The sequence below is a fragment of the Ambystoma mexicanum genome, chromosome 14 (genome assembly GCF_040938575.1).
Source record: "Ambystoma mexicanum isolate Mex_15411 chromosome 14, UKY_AmexF1_1, whole genome shotgun sequence".
NCBI lineage: Eukaryota > Metazoa > Chordata > Amphibia > Caudata > Ambystomatidae > Ambystoma > Ambystoma mexicanum.
This window is the reverse complement of record NC_090940.1, coordinates 309,525,038-309,544,236: the sequence shown is the minus strand read 5'-3', so window position 1 is coordinate 309,544,236 and position 19,199 is coordinate 309,525,038. Positions and strand designations below refer to the sequence as shown.

The window sequence follows — 19,199 nt, the reverse complement described above, 5'->3', positions numbered from 1 at the left end:
CGTCTGTGCTTTGTAGGACCAGTCAGGAATAATCATTTGCATGGTGGTGGTAGGGAGCGATGCCTTACAGCATAACATTCTCAGGCATTGCCTTAATATTTACGGAGCTCCTGTAACCCTCTGTATGTGTGCTTCTGTGCCGGTTAATACAAGGACTACACTATGAAAACCACCCATCCCACATTTCTCATGGGATTTCTCATAGGACTTCTGTGTCACCTTTCGATTATATGGTTAGACAGCATTCACCAGATGGTTGTTCAAAAATATCCCTAACACCAATGCTATATTTTTTACATTGCTATGGAACCTGCCAATAGATGAGGCAGGGGACTTCAGTTTGGGTATAGCAGGATTTGTATTAGGGAACCGACAGCCTGCAACATGAATAGTTGATAAATATTTAGGCCGTTCAAGCACTGGATGGGCGTGCTGGTGAAGGCTTGCATTCTCAGCAAACTACACACTCCTTTCATCCTCTTCCCTCCCCTCCGGCATTCGCGCATGAGGGATCCGCCTCGCCATGCTCCCATGGGCCTCTGCATCATGGAACGTCTAATAGGGAGGATCCCCGGAGCATATGGTCTCGCTCTTAGAAACTGGTCTCCGGTATTAAGCACGTTATAAAAGAACAATTGTTATATGATAATTAGAATTCCCTTCCTAACCCAGATGTAATAATTCTGTGCAATGAATCTGCCCCAAATTCAGGCAATTGGCACAATTGTAGAAGGTAAGGAAGAGGAGACCCAGACTGCACTGTGGCCAACTTGATGTGAAGATGTGAGGGGCTGTCACAGGAACAGTGTTGGAGGCTGTTTGAGTACTGCAAGCAGCCTCCACCACTTTTTGGTTTGCCAACCTCACTAATGGCACACTTTCTAGCTTGGCAGCAAGCTGATGAGGGGATGCAATCGGTGTTGTGGGGGAATATGTTATTGGCTTATACAGCATGGAGTGTGTCCCACTTATGACATCTTTTATGTGATCATTTTGTACTGGGATGGAATTGTTTAGAGCAGTTCTGGCAACTTGCGGCCTTATTAGATAAGCCCCTCAACGCTCACAGCAGAGAAAATACAACCCATTAGGGAAAAAGGCCAAGCACACCTTTTGCAAGGATAACATAACATGGTTTATTCTCATTAAAAAGACAAATATGCAGCAGCAAAGAACTCCGCTGCTACGGCTCTCTCTAACCAAAACAGCATAAGCAATGGGTTATAAAGGTACACAGCGTCATGAGTGACATAGAGTATACGGATTACAAATCCAAGTGGCTTGTTGGTGCAACCCTATACCTAGGCCTGCTCCAAAACGTGCAGAGGTTAAGAGGGAGGTAGAACGAAGGTGCAAATTGTCCATAGCAACGTTAATATTCTGTGGAGGTAGACAGGCTGTGAAAACCCATCACAAAAGTGATATCATGGAACAATGTTGTGTTGCCGGTTTTATGTACATATACTTAGGAACATCGATCAAATCAATGGATCAGTTTGTGCCACTGTTCTCACACTTTTTATGTTTACTCAACCTGTGCAGGGGGTGCGGCATGGGGGGACTTTCCGGACATCCGGAACGGATTGGAGTGCATGGAACGGATTGGAGTGCATGGAACGGATTGGAGTGCATGGAACAGATTGGAGTGCATGCAACAGATTGGAGTGCATAGAATTGCGCGACTTACATGGAATGGTTTGGAGTGCATGGAACGTTTGAAAGAGCATGGAAAAGAACAGTTTTGAGTGCTTGAAACGGTCGTAATGCATGGAACAGTCGGAGTGCATGGAGCGAATGGAGTACATGGAACTATTGGAGTGGGCCCGATCTCAAACACCTAATGTAAACCACCATATCACATCTCCACGCTTACTCTCTTCTTTACACCACCACTCAACTAGAACACAGCGATACTATGACACCATTCGGTATAGCTGTTCTCATACCATCATCTGCCTCATACTCCCCATCACTCTAACTAAACACTGCTGGTTACACACATCCAGCCTAGGCATTCTCCTCAGGCCTAACGCAGCCAGAATCGGTCTGGATAAAAACCCACCAGAACGAACACATACTCTTGATCTCTCAACCACCACACCTACCGCTATGAAGCAGCTATTACACAAATGCCACACCAGCTGCACACATATCCGGTGCTCACACGCAACTTTGACTCTCTCGACCCTCTCTACTGACTTGAACTTCGGTTCCCAAGGGCGTTCAACCTACCAGCGCCTTGAGACCATACCAATGGTACATAAGGCGCTATATAAATGCAAAATAACATCACATAACATATGCTAGACAGCCACACTTGCCATCAGAAGGTAGAACCACGTGTATCTGGTAAATTGTGCAAGACAGAAATCTTTCTGTGAATCACTTTACAAAGAAAAACTTCTGAACAATACAGTGGCTCTGAAGGGGTGGCAGAGAGGGAGAGGAAAATGGACAGCGATAACTTGAAAACCCAAGTTGAGCTTGTTGCAGACTTTAAAAAACGTTTACTTCATATGTTAACATATTTGTTTTAAATATAGAATTGGCTGCTGCCGTGAATATCAATGAAGTAGGAAACAAATCAAACCAGTCTCTCTCTTTAATAGAATCATGAATTTCTAAGCATTAACTCACTGAACTGTGTATCAGTGACATATTCTTCAAGTGCTTTGCTGCAAAAGCTGGCCACTGTGGTGTTATTGTTAATCTGTTGTTGAGGTTTATAGGCTTGTATGATTGTGTGCCAATGAAACAGTGAACAACATGGCAATGTAATAGATAGTACAGTAGTGTAACGATGAGTGACTCTGATATTTTGATATTCATATGAGCCAGTTTTCTAGAGTAATAGTGGATCAGGCACTTCTAATCCTTTCAGTCATGTAGTGGTCAGTAAAGTGTAAAAACACAGGACAAATATACCTTTACGTGGTTCAAAAAGTGTAAATTCCTCCTGCAATTAATGTTTACGGGAAATATTTACAATGAAATCCTATGAAATCCGTGCTTTAACCAGGTGGAAAACTCGGGCAGATTCCATTACAATCCATTGCATTACTGCCAAGAGGAAAATCAAATGTTGGCAGTAATGCATACACATTTGTCGAAGAGTGGGGAAAAAGAAGCAGATGTATTAAGTTATCGCCATTCCCCAACTCCATCCGAATTAAAATCTGGCAGATTGGAAAAAATGGCAAGCAAAGTGTGCAACCACTTTTACCACGATTATTTTCGACCTGCCCGAGAGAGAGAGACAGAGAGCAAAGAGTGTGTGATACTGACATTGGCATATGTTATGCCGGATACTGCCAGTTTGATTTAAATACCCAGCGATTTTTGTTGTAGGTGAGAACAAGAATCCTGACTTCCACCCGACGGAAGCTGCTTTGAAATGATCCATCATCTGGGCCTTTCAAACTTCTTTTCTTTTCCTGCATTAAGGCATTGGTGATGGAGGGAATGAGCTTGGCATGGGCAAAGTGAAGGATGCTGTGAAGAAGCACATTGTCGGTGGAGAAGTTATTGCTTGTGACGTGGCAGCAGATTTTGCCATCACCGCTGGTGAGTTGGATGCAATGTTTATCAAAAGCAGCCTGGGTGAGTGCACTTTTAAAAAATCTGGGTTTGACCGGCAGGCCACATTTCTGGATCCAAACAGGGAAGGCTCTGTATTTTGTCCTTTTAGACAAATTAAAGGCTTCCCTTAAGTTAATGAAATGCCTATTTAAGCCAAGAGTGACAATCCAGTTTGAGCTGTACAGATTCAGAGTTCCCATTATTGCATTACAACATAAATAAGGGTTTCAACAGGAGGTGATTATTTAAATGGACAATATACAAAAATCCTCTGGTTGAACTAGAAGAATATTGATATCTTGGCATGAACATGAACAACAGTGCCAAAGAAGCACCATATTTAGCAGAGATTAGGTAGAAGATGGGAACAGCGGTGAGCCACAGGAGATTCATCCATAGGAAATATGGGAAGTTCTCTTGTCTCCCCCTTATCACCTTTTACAAACAAAACGTCGTGCCGATTTTGATTTATGGTGCAGAGACAAAGATGGTTGAGTGTATGCTGGACTGGGATTTAATTGAGGGGTTATATTGAAAAAGGTCCTGTCACTCCCGGTAAGCTTGCCTATCCAGTTAATTCATTATGAACTGGGGCTACTATCATTGAATATTATATTTAAATGTTGGATTTTAACCATGCTGAGAAAATGCTTTTTGAATTTAAGAAAATGTTAAATCTATAATGCCGTCAATATTTTAATTGTTGGAAACCCATGATGACAACTAACTAGTCATGGAAGAAAGCTGTCTTTGACATAATGATGGAAGCCGACATTAGCTTAGAATTGCTTTTATCAAACCCTGACCGGGCTAAAGTCAAATTACGGCAATATGATTGTAGATTAACTTGGGAAGACTGCAAGAGATTCAAGGTTTCTAAGGTTGGCCACTTTGAAACAAAACCCCTTAATCAAACCCAATCGTATGTGTGCAAATTTCTTAGTCCGAAGTTTAGAACTCTCTAAGATTTCGCTTCAGGTTATGGCCCACAAGAGATGTAATAGGCTCAAGGTTAAACTGGTCAAAGGAGCAAGAGGATGTCGATTTTGTAATAATGAAAGGGAGTTGAAAACTTTAAAACATATAGTGGTTATATGCCCTGAGTTGATAACCAAGACAAAACACTTTTTAGAACTGTATTTTAAGGACTATAGGCTCACTGTTCATGATGTCTGGGAAATTATTTTTAAAGGTAGTCATGTTTCATAAATTGTAGCGGTTATAAACCTTTTATTATCTTTGGAAATGTTATCAGTGGATACAGAAAAATGATAATTTGAGTTCTGTTAAATTGAATTAGGATTGCATGATCGTATGTGGTTTTACATTTAATTTTTAAATTTCCTTTTGAATTTGTTAAAAATGTATTTATTGTAATTGGGATAATTGTTTTGTGAATTGCTGTTTTGAAAGGTTGAACTGTGGGTTCAACCATAACAAATGTAATTGCTGTTCTTTTTTTAACATAAATAAGGAGGGCTGATTTATATTTGCATGATTTTTATTTTTTTCTACAAACTATGAAACTAAAATAACATAATAGCCACAACATGTAAGTCAATAGCAAAATTGTGATAGTTAAAAGTAGCAGACAATCTATGTGCGGGCAGCGCAATACTACTGAAATTAGTTCCTGCATACGTTTAGCAAATTGTGTTGCTGCATCACATTTAAGGTGTCGTAATAACATCCAAAGAGTAAATGCAGTGAGTCTGGGTACAGAAGTCCTTTTATACGACAGGTATTGTCTTTATAGGTATGACGTGACTGAAGACTGGCAGCTGAGAGGGCTGTTGGCTTTTCAAGTTGTCTGTAAAGTAAGCCTAGTAGATAGAAACCCACCCAATATTCAGCAGAATATAAAACTAAGATAGAGATGGAGGCAAAAAGGTTAGTGGGCTCCCATGACAGACTCCAGTAAATTGCTCGGTGGTCAATAAGCCGTCTGTTGTTGAGATGTGTGTGAAACCAATACGTTGAAGGTTTAAAACTCATTGTGCCAACTCAACCCTTTCCCTCAGGGGCTGTTAAAGTGATTGCCACTGAACTGCATGATCCTTACACCAACATTGAAAACAAATATCATATCTTTCCTTGTAGGTGTCTCTAACTGGGGAGGATATGCCATCGCCTGTGGGTTATACATCTTGAATATTTGTGAGATACACGAGCGCTACCTGCGAAAAGCTGTGGGCTTCCCAAACTTGTCGCAGGAAAAGGTCTGGAGCGCTTCCCTTCCCTCTGTCAGCAAGGTAACGGATACCTGAATGTAGCTACTTAGTTTTGTAAATAATGCTTAATCCAATGTTTTTTGTGTGTGTTCTATTAGTATTAATGTATTAACAGGTTTTTACATTGTGAACACCATCATGAAGCAACTTGTTAAAATTGATCCATGTTTTACCTGCCTCTGGAGAATATGTAGTCATTTCGAAGCGATAGTTTCAATACTTATGAAAGATCACTCCAAACCTTTATACCTTTAACCTCAAGAGCCTCAAGCTATTAAATCAAATGTCTTCTACTAGGAATGTTTGGCCTGATGTCGGCGCTGCCGGCGGAGTACCCGGTGGTGGCGGTTCTGTTGGATGCTGCCAAGGCATTTGATTCTGTTGAATGGCCGTTTCTATTTACTGTTTTACAAAGGCTGGGTCTGGGCAGGTTCTTTATATCCCTGGTGTCACTTCTATATACTGATCCGGTAGCCAGGGTGAGAGTGAATGGGCGGAACTCCGGGGTGCTACCGCTTGAGCGAGGAACACGTCAGGGCTGCCCGCTATCCCCTTTGCTCTTCGCACTGGCGATAGAGCCATGGGCGGAGTGGGCTCAGGAGTTTCATTTGCAACGCGGGGTTCAGCTGCATACCCATAAGGTGATTATATTGTTATACGCGGACGATATGGTCCTGCTCAACCGCCATCCTGAAGGTAATCTTGACCCGATTATGTCGGATCTACGGCGCTTCGGTGAACTCTGGGGGCTACGCATAAATACAAGTAAGTCAGTAATTTTCCCGTTGACGGGGGGGGGGTGTCCCACTTTCGAGATAACTGGGGATTCCAATGGGATCTGCACAACACTCGATATTTGGGGGTTACGGTGGCGAGGGAGGAAAGGGTGGTATATGCTAGGAACTATGCAGAGGCTCTGGACTCAGCCAAATGAGCAATGGCGAGCTGGACCTCGCTCCCGCTTAACCTGTACGGTAGGGTCTTGGTGGTTAAAATGACTATTCTTCCCAAATTTCTGTACGTGTTTTTGAATGTACCTATAAAGGTACCCCAGAAGTATTTTCGGGACCTCCAGGCATCAGTGTTGCAGTTCATATGGGCGGGCAAGAAGGCTCGGGTCTCTTGGGAGACATATTGTACTGTAACGATATGGAGGTGCGTTGGGGGGCGTTACGAAGTAATCACCAAAATAGAAGTCAGATGTGGGATCCATATTTGGTGTACCTTCTCAATCAACCGGGGAGGGATGATTCTATGTCTCCTGTTGCACGGGGTTCCCCCCATGGTGCTTGACTCTATGGCGAGGTCTCCACTTGATCCCTGATACCGCATCTATGGACTGTACAAATCGGACATGACACTATCGCAGGTGTGGTGGGCAAGCCGATTGGACTGTTTACATAACAATGGTTTTGTGGTCCTGCTTACCCTATACATTCTTTAAGGCTACCTTCTCAAGTGCGCCGGGGGGTGGGAAGGGTGGGAGTGGGGAAAGGTTCTGTGCTGTTTATGTTGTTATCTGAAATGCCAATAAAGAAATTTACAAAAAAAAAGAAACAAAAAAATGTCTTCTACTAGTATAAGAGAAAAGTTAAACTGATAAATTGCGTTTCTCCCCACAATGTACACAGAGCTCCGGCACATTACACTGCAGCCTAGATTACAAGGCAAATGCATAGTCTTGGTCTTCAAGTAGAGGTGATCTCATCTCCTTGTCCCCAAAATACAATTGAACTGCTGAAGGCAGCTTGCAACACATTGACACCTTTCCTGAAATTCTGTGAGTACCAGCTCTGGTATGGTGCCCATCAAAACCTCCTGATATTGCTACACAAAAAGTGCTTTCTGAGAGCTGTCGCATCTTAACCACAGTTGTATGTTCTGTGGCTAAGTCAAAGTCCTCCTACTGTCCCAGGCCGTAGAGGGGACATCCTGGGAAGCTACTCAGATGTTTCAAGGTGGGAGTCGCAGAGTTTCTCTCCGCTTCCATTTACCATCCCATCTCTAAGCCAATTTTCTGAATAATGGCGTGGATCCTTTAGGCCAGTCCGACAGATATATAGGGTCCTGGTAGTAGGAACCTCAGGATGGCCAGTGTGGAAGCAGAGAGGTAGCCCTAAGGGGCAACCAAGCCTCAAAGTCACCACAAGTAAGATACCCTACTAGCTATCCATGGTGGCAGGGTCTTGTATGCCAGCATAGACACTGCACCCAACTAGTCAGCCATTGAAAGGAGAAATCATGCCAACTGGAGACATTGACACCACCTTATACCAGGCTCCTTATTCTAGCATGGATGATCACATTTAGCCATCCACCCTGTGGGAAGAGAAATCAGGCCTGACAAAGAAGCATGCACTATAGAGGTACTAAATACCCCTAAATGCCAAGAGGGACTATCACATAAAACTTGTGCCAAGCCAAAAAAGAGAACAATGAAGCAGTGACTCCCCTTTTCACCTCAGCATCCATTTTTCCAGTTGGGCCCCTCATTGATTCTTACCAACAACTGGAGGATCACAGACCTGGGGCGCTGTTGAGCAGCCAAGCAAAATGGCTGCTTAGCTCTGAGTTCTGTATCATGGCCGTAAAACAACGAGTCTGGCGGCGGCATTATCCATTATAAAAGCTGCGTTTGCCAAGACACTTAAAGGAATGCTTTGTGCAGGTGGTGGTCGAATCCTGGGAGCTGTGGAGTCCTGATCGCGGAGAAATCCACACTACTCTGCGGGGCGTTCACCTGCGTCTTGCCATCCGAACTGGAGGAAGTGGAGGAAGTGGGGACGTCGGCGCATGGCCATTGATTGTTGGCGAGTCCCCGGCACCTCACTGTGAGGTGGCTCAAGATACAGAGACAGATGTTTCTCCGAATACCCTGAGCCGGCTGTGGAGTGTGGGGGCATTGACGGCTGAGAAGCTACAGACTCCGACTGCAGGGACGAAATAGTGCAGCCCCTTTGTCCGCCCTGGGGTATCATCTCAGCACTATGGGGCCTGGAGCGAAGCTGCGAACGGCATCTTGAATGGGCAGTAGTAGGGCTGCGGATTGCAGGTCCACGGGACATTAGTGGATGCTGATCCCCATCTGCTCCGGACGGCCCATACTCCCTATGCAGCCGAGGCGGGAAGGCGGAACACCGATCTGACGTCGCTGACCTCCCAGAGGTAGGTGATGCCTCCCATGGACATAGTGCGGCCGGCTGGCCGGCTGGCTGGTGGTTGGCCGCGGAGAGAGAGAGGTGCTGCGGCCGGCTGGCTGACGGTTGGCCGCGGAGAGAGAGAGGTGCTGCGAGCTCTCCTCCTCCCCCGCCGGTGTCTGGGACCTGCCTTGCTCTCCGTGAGCCGACATATCAGAGCCGGGGCCTGCCCTGCACCTGCTGGTTCCCCCGTGTCCATGATATTCCCGAGCCACTGCACCCGCCACCCCGCTCAATCAGGGGAAGCTGTGCCAGGGTAGGCGCGTGCTCATTACCTCCTACCGAAAAGTGGGCATCAGCTAGCGCTATATGCAACACTTGGTCTAAGTGCCCCACCCGACATCTTGATTTATGGACTACCAACAGGCACAAATAGGGTGCGGTAGATGAGCCGCCCCCCCGGGCCTAAGAGGTGGGCCCCTTCTGCCTACAACACTGATTGGACAGACACCAGCATACCCATAACCTGCAGCGCTGCGGGAGGGAGAGGGGGGATCCTGGGGAGCGACTGGATACTACAAGAACTTAAACGATCCCCTCCTGCTTGAGTAGACACGCTTCACTCGCTGTATGCCTGGAGGCCCCCCCCTCCCTTGTGGAAGCCGGGATAGATTCTATTGCACATGTGTAGCAGTTAAAAGGGATAATTGCCCTGCTCAACCCATACCAAAAGCCTCAGCACAATCAGCTCCAATGGCTACAAAAAGATACTGAGCGCCCAAACCAAAGGGGCACTGGAGGGTCTGGGAAGAATTAGGAGACTCCACTTCTACCTCCTACTTAACTCCGAGCTCGGACTGTCACCAAGGGCGACCTCCCCTCATGATGCGATCTAATTGAAGAGCAGGGTCCACCCAGGAGTGTCGGATCCTATGTCCCACCAAGCGGCAGCACCACTCTATAACTTGCTACCTGTGCTCCCCCAGAATACCCCTCACTTCGCCTTGCACCTCTGGCTTCACTCCTCCAAACCTATTATGACAAAGGGCTCTGGCGGGGGCAAAGAAACTGGCACTCTGGACAGGTTTGCAAAGTCGACACCCCGTAGCGAACCTAATCAGCAAGATCAACCCGTACTGGGGCGTGGGGGGGTGAATGGGACCGGGGCCACTGCATTCCCTGATGTGTCAGGAATCATGGAGGCCATAGCGAAAGATTTTGCAAAAATCCATGAGAAACTGGATGACATTAATGCTATGGTGGCCTCGATAAAAATACAACTTGCCCATGAAGGGGCCCGTATAACAGAAGCCGAAAGCAGGATAAGTAGCAACAAAGATAACACCCGAGCACTACAAGACACAGTTGCCACTCTGTCCAGCGAGATGAGAGTAACCAAGAACAAATGTGAGGATTTGGAGTCCCGCTCCTGCAGGAATAATGTACGTATTGTTTGGGTCCCTGAAAATGCTCTCAAGGGCAAAATGGAACAAGCTGTGGAGTATCTACTTAGGGAGCTTTTGGGCTAGCCTGTTTTATCACTGTTTTTCACTATCGAAAGAGCACAAATTGCATTATTCCCCAGACCAAAACCGGGAGACTATCCCAGACCCATCATCGCCAAAATCCTAAGTTACCGGGACAGGGATGCGATACTATGACTAGCCCAGGGTAGGAACGAACTAAGGCTGGGATCCCAGATGATCTGCATCTTCCCGGACCTCTCTATCCAGGTGCAACAAGAACGCAGGCAGTTCCTAGGGGTGATGAAGTTACTACATAAAAGGAATGTGCAAATATGCCATGCTGTTCCCGGCACGACTAAAGCTGTAGTCCTGCGGCAAACTCTGTTTCTTCATCGTCCCAAGCAAAGCCTTCAAGTTCAAAGAGGCACAAATCCCAGTGACCAACCCTTCAGAGGACCAGATCGGAGGCAACGGCTGATACCCATTGAACTGCCCAACTATTCTGAACTAATGTACACACATTTGACACGAGAAGATGTTACTCTAAGATGGCTGCCCTCCATTCCATGTTTTGAGTAATAGGGTCAGCCCCCCGGACACTCAGCCCCCCCGGACACTGGCATAGGCCGTACGGTAAAAGCGCTCCCACTAGCGACTGCTTCATGTATATGTTAATGTTAAGGCTCCCTGTGGCGTGTTTGCCAAATGGGGGGAGTAAGTTAACTGGGATGGGGAGGGAATACACTGCTGGGTTGGGGGAGGCAGTGTGGGTGGAGGGTGGTCTAACAAGTGGGTGCACCCTGCGGGGTCCTAGAATACGCAGACGGGCTATTTGCACCACACACAGGGGGAATTGTGTTCAAACACTTAAAACACTGACAGACAGAAACAGATACGTAACGCATCAACACGCTAATGAGGTACACATAATACGATATAATCCCAGCAAGGGGAAATGTCTTAACAAGTGACCATTCTGAGTTGGAATGTCAGAGGGGTCGGCAACTATACTAAATCAAGTAAAATAATTGCCTAGAGACAGAAGGCAAATATCCTTTTTTTCTTTTTTTACAAGAGACACACGCAACTGAAACCATATGCCGAAACATGACACCCACATGGGGCACTAACAGATTTGCCACGTCATACTCCACTCAATCCCAGGGAGTAGCCATCCTTATACACAAGGTGTTGAAATTGACGGTCAAACACACCCACATAGACACTGATGGTCGCAACATAATTATAAATTGTTTCCTGGAAGGGCTGGAGACCATACTGATAAACACATATCGCCCAAACCACATCACTGCAGAATTTGTTTTACGAATATTCAGGATATCCGGGCGGGATACTTTGGGATCCCCCAAATTTGGAGGGGGGACATGAATTTGATATTAGACACCGCCCTTGATAGATCTAATAAGGCGCCCAGGCCCCAACCCGAGCAGCCCGCCAACGATTTTCAGTCATGCAGACATACGATCTTATAGATGGATGGCAGCCAATCCCACAGCCAGAGAGTTCTCGTTCTACTCCACTGTCACCGACATGTATTCCAGAATTGACCTATTCCTGATCCCCAGTTCACTGATGAGCCGGGTATCAAATATCGAAATCAAACCCTGCACGTTATCTTACCATTCACCAGTACCTATGACGCTGAAATACAGAGACTATACTGAAAGGCCCGCATGGAGATTTAAATCTGAGGCCCTACGGGATATGGAGTTCAAAACAGACATTAGAAACGATATAGATAACTTCTTCGTCCACAATACAGCAACTGACACATCCCTGGGGGTCAGGTGGCAGGCCTTCAAAGCGTACATCCAGGGCATGCGCATATCAAGAGAAGCCGGGGTACTTAAAGAGATTAGAAGAGACTTAGACCAAACTGAAAGGTCATTAAAAAATCTTCAGCAAGCACACGCCCTAAAACCCGATCCCACAATACTGGCCCGGATACACAGCGAACTGGAAAGGTTTGAAGCCCTGGCTGTCAAAGAAACCTGACACGCAGTATGTTTTGGTGAGCCTGAGCCTGCCTGGAATCTTTCACTCGCTGCCTGACACAGCACAGTTTTGGAGTCCTTCTACCATTTCCATCACTTTCCCTGGAGGCACCAGTACAAAGACTGAAGCACACGCAGAGTGTGCAGTGTGCACAGTGTGTTTTGGTGAGCCTGCCTGGAATCTTTCACTTGCTGCCTGACACTGCACAGTTTTGGAGTCCTTCTACCATTTCATCACCTTCCCTGGAGGCACCAGTACAAAGACTGAAGCACACGCGGAGTGCGCGGTGTGCGCAGTGTGTTTTGGTGTTTGGGAGTGAAGGCTGGGAGGGCATCTGAAGTGGAGAGTGCCCTATTCCAAACTATGACCAGCAACGCTCGATGTGAGCACCCTCTGCCCCCCCAGACCAGACTACAAATGCAACGCTGGAATTCCGCATGAGCTGCCTGGCACACGAGTCCGGCTCCCGAGGAACTTGGAGCAACCTGTGTAAGTACTTTATCTTTAGACAATACTGAACTTGCTCCCAATGTGGGGCAGGGTAAATGGCACTTAAGGAAACATGCAAAACACCCTGCATCGCTATCTGCATTACAACAGGTGACCTTAAATCCCCCTGTACAGACTGACATGCTGCTCTTACCAGTCGTGGGGGAGGCCGCAGGTGTGGGCGCTGGGTGTCCTATGGCCTTGGCGGGCACCGCGGGCCCCGAGTCTCCTGCTGGTCCTCTCGACTCGGCTGTGCTTGTGGCCGATGGGCTGGATGGGGGCAGCTGTCTGGAGTTTGCCATCGCGGCCGTTGACTCTGGTGTGGGCGGAGCATCGGCCGCGGCTGGTGGAGTGGTCTGTGGAGTCGGTGCGACCGCGACTCCTTGCCGCTCCCCGACCTCCAGTCTGACGAGCGGGAGAGAGGGAAAATGCAGCATGGAAACAGCCGCCCCTGCTCCTACTATCTCAACTAATACCATTGCACACAATGCGAAAATTGTCAACAAGAGACCTGCCAACCATGGTCTAATTTTTTTAATTAACATCAAGAATGACCATATATATGGAGATGAAGGTTATGTTATGTTATGGGAACTTTTAAAGCACGCTGTCACCAGAGGTATCTTGGCGCTAAGAAGGAGAGGGAGGAACTAGTAAGGCCAAGGCAGAGTTAGAATAGCAAGGTCTTCACAGATTTTGTAAAGGCTAGGTGGTTGGGAATAGCCCTAATCTTATGAGGCAGGTTGTTCCACATTTGAGCCGTTCACGACGGTAAGGGGGGACCACCAAAAGGTCGGCTGGTCCTCTCGAGGTGGAGTGCCTGTGACTCATGTGCCGCAATTAAGGGTGCTAGCATGGCGTATTCATAATAGGCAGAGAATGAACATCAACAACATGGATACGCTGATAACTAAGGAAGGCGCAGACGGAATTGTTGGAACTGAAGCTGACTTGAGATTCATAGAAGGGGCTCGCGAAGTAAGCTATCGTCCAAAGTGTGACTTGCCTCCTTCGCATGCGAAATATCTCTTGTGAATGAAGACGAGGTGTTTTGCCATCCACTTGCACACCCGTGTATGAGTAATGGCAGCCGAGAGAAGACAGTGCATGATGACAACAGAAGAAATTCCCTGGATGTCGTCAATAAGATATTGCACGACATAACTCAAATAAATAAGGTGTGTAATTCTGATAGTAGAAATGACACTGGGGCTCTTGGTGTAGAGCTTACTCAGATGGCCACCAAGAAGATGCCGATTGGCTCCATAGGAGAAAAGATGTATGGGGATTCATTAACAAACTGGAAAAGTGGGCAAATTAAACGAAGACGAGTCGAAAATAGTTTGTCCCCTAAAATCATTTGCTCCCAAGCTCGTCTTAGTAATGCACAAGATGTGACTCAAGCACAAACAAAAGAACTTGGAAAGGAGAAAAAAATACATCAGTCTAACATTCATAGGAGTGACAGCATTGATCTGACTTCTTCATCTACTGAGTCGCCTACAACTGACTCGTCCATCATGGAACAAGATTATCCGAAGATCAGACCCACCAAGACCTATCCCAAAGTGAGACCTCATGTTAAAGAATGTGAGCATGAAAATAATTTGGGCAAAAAACTTAATCAGTAGCTACAACCTTTACTGATGTCCTCAATGGCCATTACGATCGCCCCATTCCTAAAATTATACGAACAAATCAACGACAATGTCAAGGACCTAACACCTTTGGTGGCACTAATGAATTCAAAAATAGTAAATATGGAAAGAGACAATAATACATGCAGACAAATTTACGCAGAGTCAAACAAAAGAATAGATGTCTCACTAAACACACTTGCTGATCAAAAGAAAAACATTGGAACGGACAAAAAATTACTTGCAGAGATCGCCAAGGGTACGCTGGGTCTCTTAAGGCATAGGAATACTGTGACCAGTGCCACGACTAACCAGGATGGTCGAGAATGCCAGTGTGTGCAACGGAAAGGTAATGTAGAGGTTCAAGAAGTGACCAACATCCCTCAATCAAACATTGTTTATTTGAGGGGCTTAACTACGTATGACGCAAGCATAGTCCCGGGCCTTCTCGTTAACGCAAAAGAAACAGGTGTGAGCCCCCGATCTCTCGCAATCAGACCCAGTAAGATCCACACGGTCGGACAACATACCAAGCGATAGTTGTCAAAAGAATCAAACATTCCACAGTAATAATCCAGCAATAGAAATGATGACAACAATGGATGGTGGTGCGGCAAAAACTGCAACAACAGTCAACACATCCATTACACCCTGTGGGGATCCACTGAATGCACAGGAAGAGCAAATAAAAATCCTGAGCTTTACAAGTGTATTGGAAAGTAGTAGGGGGTTAGGCAACCTTGCCACTTTACACCCACAAATACCTATGACTTCAGCCTCTACAGAAGGCGCATGTGTGAATCAAGAAGATCAAGGGAAGAAGATCCCATCGGACACTGGAAAGTGCAATGAAATATTTGCCATATTCAAGGGAAATGCAAATCAAACACCTAAAGTCGCAGAAAAAAAATCAAGTCCAAATGAAATAATTTAAAAATCAACGTACAAATAAATTTCGACGGTGTAATGACTCAAAGTTTCTTCGCAATCTAAACACTGTTAATGTCATTGTCAATAACAACAACAAAACCGACAGAACAATCAAAATCAAGAAAGGGACTGAGGTGTCCGACTCGTTTTAAAACCCACAAAAAGATCAGGAAGAAACAGAGTGCCAAGAAGAACCAGTAATTGACCTGATGGACATGTCAGTATATGAAGATGAGGTTGAGGAAATCGAAATGGAATCCAGCGCACCGCCCCCCCTCACCTCACGCACAGCCAACGGGAAATAAGACAGGTGATTTGGCCAGCACTCAGAACCCCGTTGTGGCAACTAGAATCTGCACGTTGATACAGAAGGCTGTCCAGGGAGATGGTGAGCCCTCCAATCCAACAAGCCCAATCTTCATAACGATGAAAAAAAGGAGAGAAAAACTGGCTCATGTGTTGGTTGTAGTAGGGTCAGAGATGGGGAAGTGATGAACCTCTGAAACCACCAGTGTGGACAGTCCCGAAATCCCACGAGAACTTTTCAGGCAGCCAGAAAAACCAGAACACGAGCAGCCCAGGATCCAGAGCCCCGTTTCGTTGGCAGAAAGACTCCTTCAGTATTGCTCATGAAAAAGGGACAGGACAAAAAAATTCAGTAGAAGGCAAAGATAGATGGAAAGGCCAAACATCTTATAGAGCCCGCCTTGAATGAATTGAAAGTTGTGACGATCTAATATTGAATCGTAATAACGTGCTACTTCGAATGGATTGTGTCCTCTCACGTATTCCTCATCTTATGATATTCGTATCCTGCCAGCTACGCTGCTTCAGAAAAACAATTTCTCGGCAGAGGGCGCTGTGCACGAGGTCGTGGCGTCGATGTCCCTCAACGGGCTCCGTACTGTGTCGACGTCACCATCAGTATAAATAGTTTGTGCCACGCCCGCTGGCTTCAGTTCCGTTTTTCCAATTGCTTCGCTCTCGAGAACAGAGCGCTTTGAAATTTTCTTCAGAAAATGTCATCTTCTTCCACCCCTACTACACTCAAGACGGGGTTCAAAAAATGTATTGACTGCGGATCGAAAATGTTGATTACAGATCCTCACCGCGTTTGTCTTTGGTGCCTAGGTTCAGACCATCGAACCGGCGCCTGTGGCTCCTGTCAGTCGATGAAGGAGAAGGCCCTTTGTGAGAGGAAAGGTAAACTGGCGGTGGGGCAGGAAGCTTCCAAGGCCTCCTCAAAGGCCTCGTCAAAAAAGCATAGAAAATCGAGCGATTCGAAAGAATCGGATCGCCGTAAACATTTTAAGAGGTCTCAATCACGCAGTAGATCGAGACGCTCTTCATCTTCCTCTTCAAAGAAGGTTAAAAGGAGACATAGATCTCCCTCCTCTTCCTCTGATATGTCTACCAAATTGGTAAGATGTCTGACTAAGTCGGATTCCCCAAGAAAATGGGATGAATTTAGAAGGAAGATGATGAAGTTCTTTGAGAATGCGGCCTTGACCCCCTCAAAGAAGCCTCAAAAGAGTCTCAAAAGAGCCAGACCCTGGTCGCTCCATTGGACGACGCACGGAAGTCAGGAACTACTGTGGAAAGATCCAGTAGCAAAGATGAACCTCGAAAATCTCGAGCCGACGTCAAATCGTCGAAGATTCATCGAGAATCGAATGTTTCCCTGACACAGAGTATAAAAACATCGTTGTTGAAGCCTCGACGACTTTGTCGATGCCATCGGCGCTGACGGCTTTGTCGAAGACGTCATCAGTGTCTTCGAAGACTCCATCGGTGTCTTCGAAGACTCCTTCGATAGCATTGAAGATTCCTTCGATTCCTTCATCCCAAACTCAAATACAGGAAAGGAGACTTACTCCTTTACCTAAGTCAGACTTCTTTAAGTCTATGGGCCTCATTACGAGTCCAGCGGTAACCGAGGCGGTAAAACCGCCTGGTTATCACCGGACTCGTATTACCATTCTGCCTCCGTGATTCCCGGAATTACCGGGGCATTACAACCCCGGTTTTCCGGGAATCACGGAGGCGGAATGGTGTTAATCCCCATTCCCGTTGAGTCCTATGGGACTCAACGGGAATGGGGATCATGGAAACACCGGCAGCATCTCGTAATGCTACCATTGTTTCCTCATCCGCCTGCAGGCGGGCGGTGTTAAAACTGCCAGGTCAGACCTGGCGGGAACATCACCTCCCGCCTGCAGGAGTTGTGATCAGGCGGTCCGGAAACAACGGTGGCGGCGGGTTTACCGCCACCGTTATTTCCGGACCGCCTGATTTGTAATGAGGCCCTATGTCTTCTATATTTGAAGAAAGTGTCTCTGAGGAAGAAGTTTCTCCTTTTGGAATACAATATGGTACGAGAGAGGTTCCAGAAGAATTAATCGATCCAGAAGCAAAAATGAGAGAACTGCGTGACACCCTTCACTCTGCTAGTGGCATTGATACGTCACCAGAGCTAGAGTTTACAAAACCTGACCCTGCAGAACATGCAGATTCATGGTACAGGAGTCTAATGAATAGGGTTGTTGAATACATGGGCTGTGGCAGAGCCTCACCCACATTTGATCAGAATGATATGACTGATATACCTGATCAGGGCCCCCAGAAGGACCCAGTTCTCCCCTTCCATAGGGCACTTCAGAGAACAGTGGGAAAAAACTGGGAGGTTCCTGATGCTGTTGCTGCAGTCGAGAGTAATTTTCCAAAAAATTACAGACCCTGATTACTTAAGTAGGCATCCCACTCCAGGAAGTCTGGTTATTCAGGCAGCAACTTCATCAAGACAAACAGCCTATCCATCTATCCCCCGGATAGAGAGGATAAGAAGGCGGATGCTTGGGCCCGTAAGGTTTTTACCTCGGGTAGCATGGCTCTCAAGTCAACTAATGTCACCTGTACCCTGGGCAGGTTTACCCATACCCTGTGGGACTGCATTTCGGCGGAGGCTGAAGATATTCTGGAAGGCGAGGAAAGGGAAGGCTTCCTGAATATTGTCAAAGACGAAAAGGAGGCAATGGGGGAATGTCTCCAGTCTGGACTGGATACTGCTGGTAGTATTAGCAGATCCATGGCTGCAAGCACAGTGTTACGCAGATTTGCGTGGTTGAGGAAGTTGGGGTTTGCACCATACGTGCAGGCCATGCTACTCAACATGCCTTTTGATGGCTTGAGGCTGTTTGGTAGTAAAGCTGATGAAAGCTTAGAAAAACCACAGACCTCAAAAGCGGTGGCTAAATCTCTTAGCACCTCTGCGACAGCCTCAGAAACCTTATTCGGGCTCATCTTCCTGGAGAGGTCGTTCTTTTCGGTACTATTCCTCTTTTGGTAGAGAAAGAGGACAAGCCATACAAAGAGGCAAGAGAAATGTCGCTCGTGGTGGATGAGGAAAAAGTGCAAAACCAGCCTCTGGAACGGCATCTTTGCCCTCAGCCGCTCCTGCAGCCGCTTCCAAGTCACTCTGAGGCCTTATCACACAAAACCCTGGCGAGGCATTACTTCAGATGCTTGGTCACTGGAGACAGTAGCTCAAGGTTACTGCCTTCCCTTCCTAAGAAGGCCTCAGGACCATCCACCGGGAACCAACACTGTCAAAATTCCAGATCCGCTCCTGTTGGAGGATATTTTAACCCTGCTAGATAAAGGCGCAATAGAACACGTATCTGTAGCGGAGAGGAACAAGGGTTGGTACTGCCCTTA

General features: G+C 46.5%; 1 protein-coding gene across 5 annotated transcripts in view; it reads left to right on the top strand.

The window, feature by feature from the left end:
* DGLUCY (D-glutamate cyclase) overlaps positions 1-19,199 on the top strand; it is an 847,613-nt gene that overhangs the window by 808,224 nt on the left and 20,190 nt on the right. For all 5 annotated transcript variants that reach the window (XM_069637445.1, XM_069637447.1, XM_069637446.1 and 2 more), the window contains exons 11-12: positions 3,445-3,564; positions 5,680-5,831. In XM_069637445.1, coding sequence (XP_069493546.1) covers positions 3,445-3,564; positions 5,680-5,831 — 272 coding nt within the window. The remainder of the gene's footprint in view (positions 1-3,444; positions 3,565-5,679; positions 5,832-19,199) is intronic.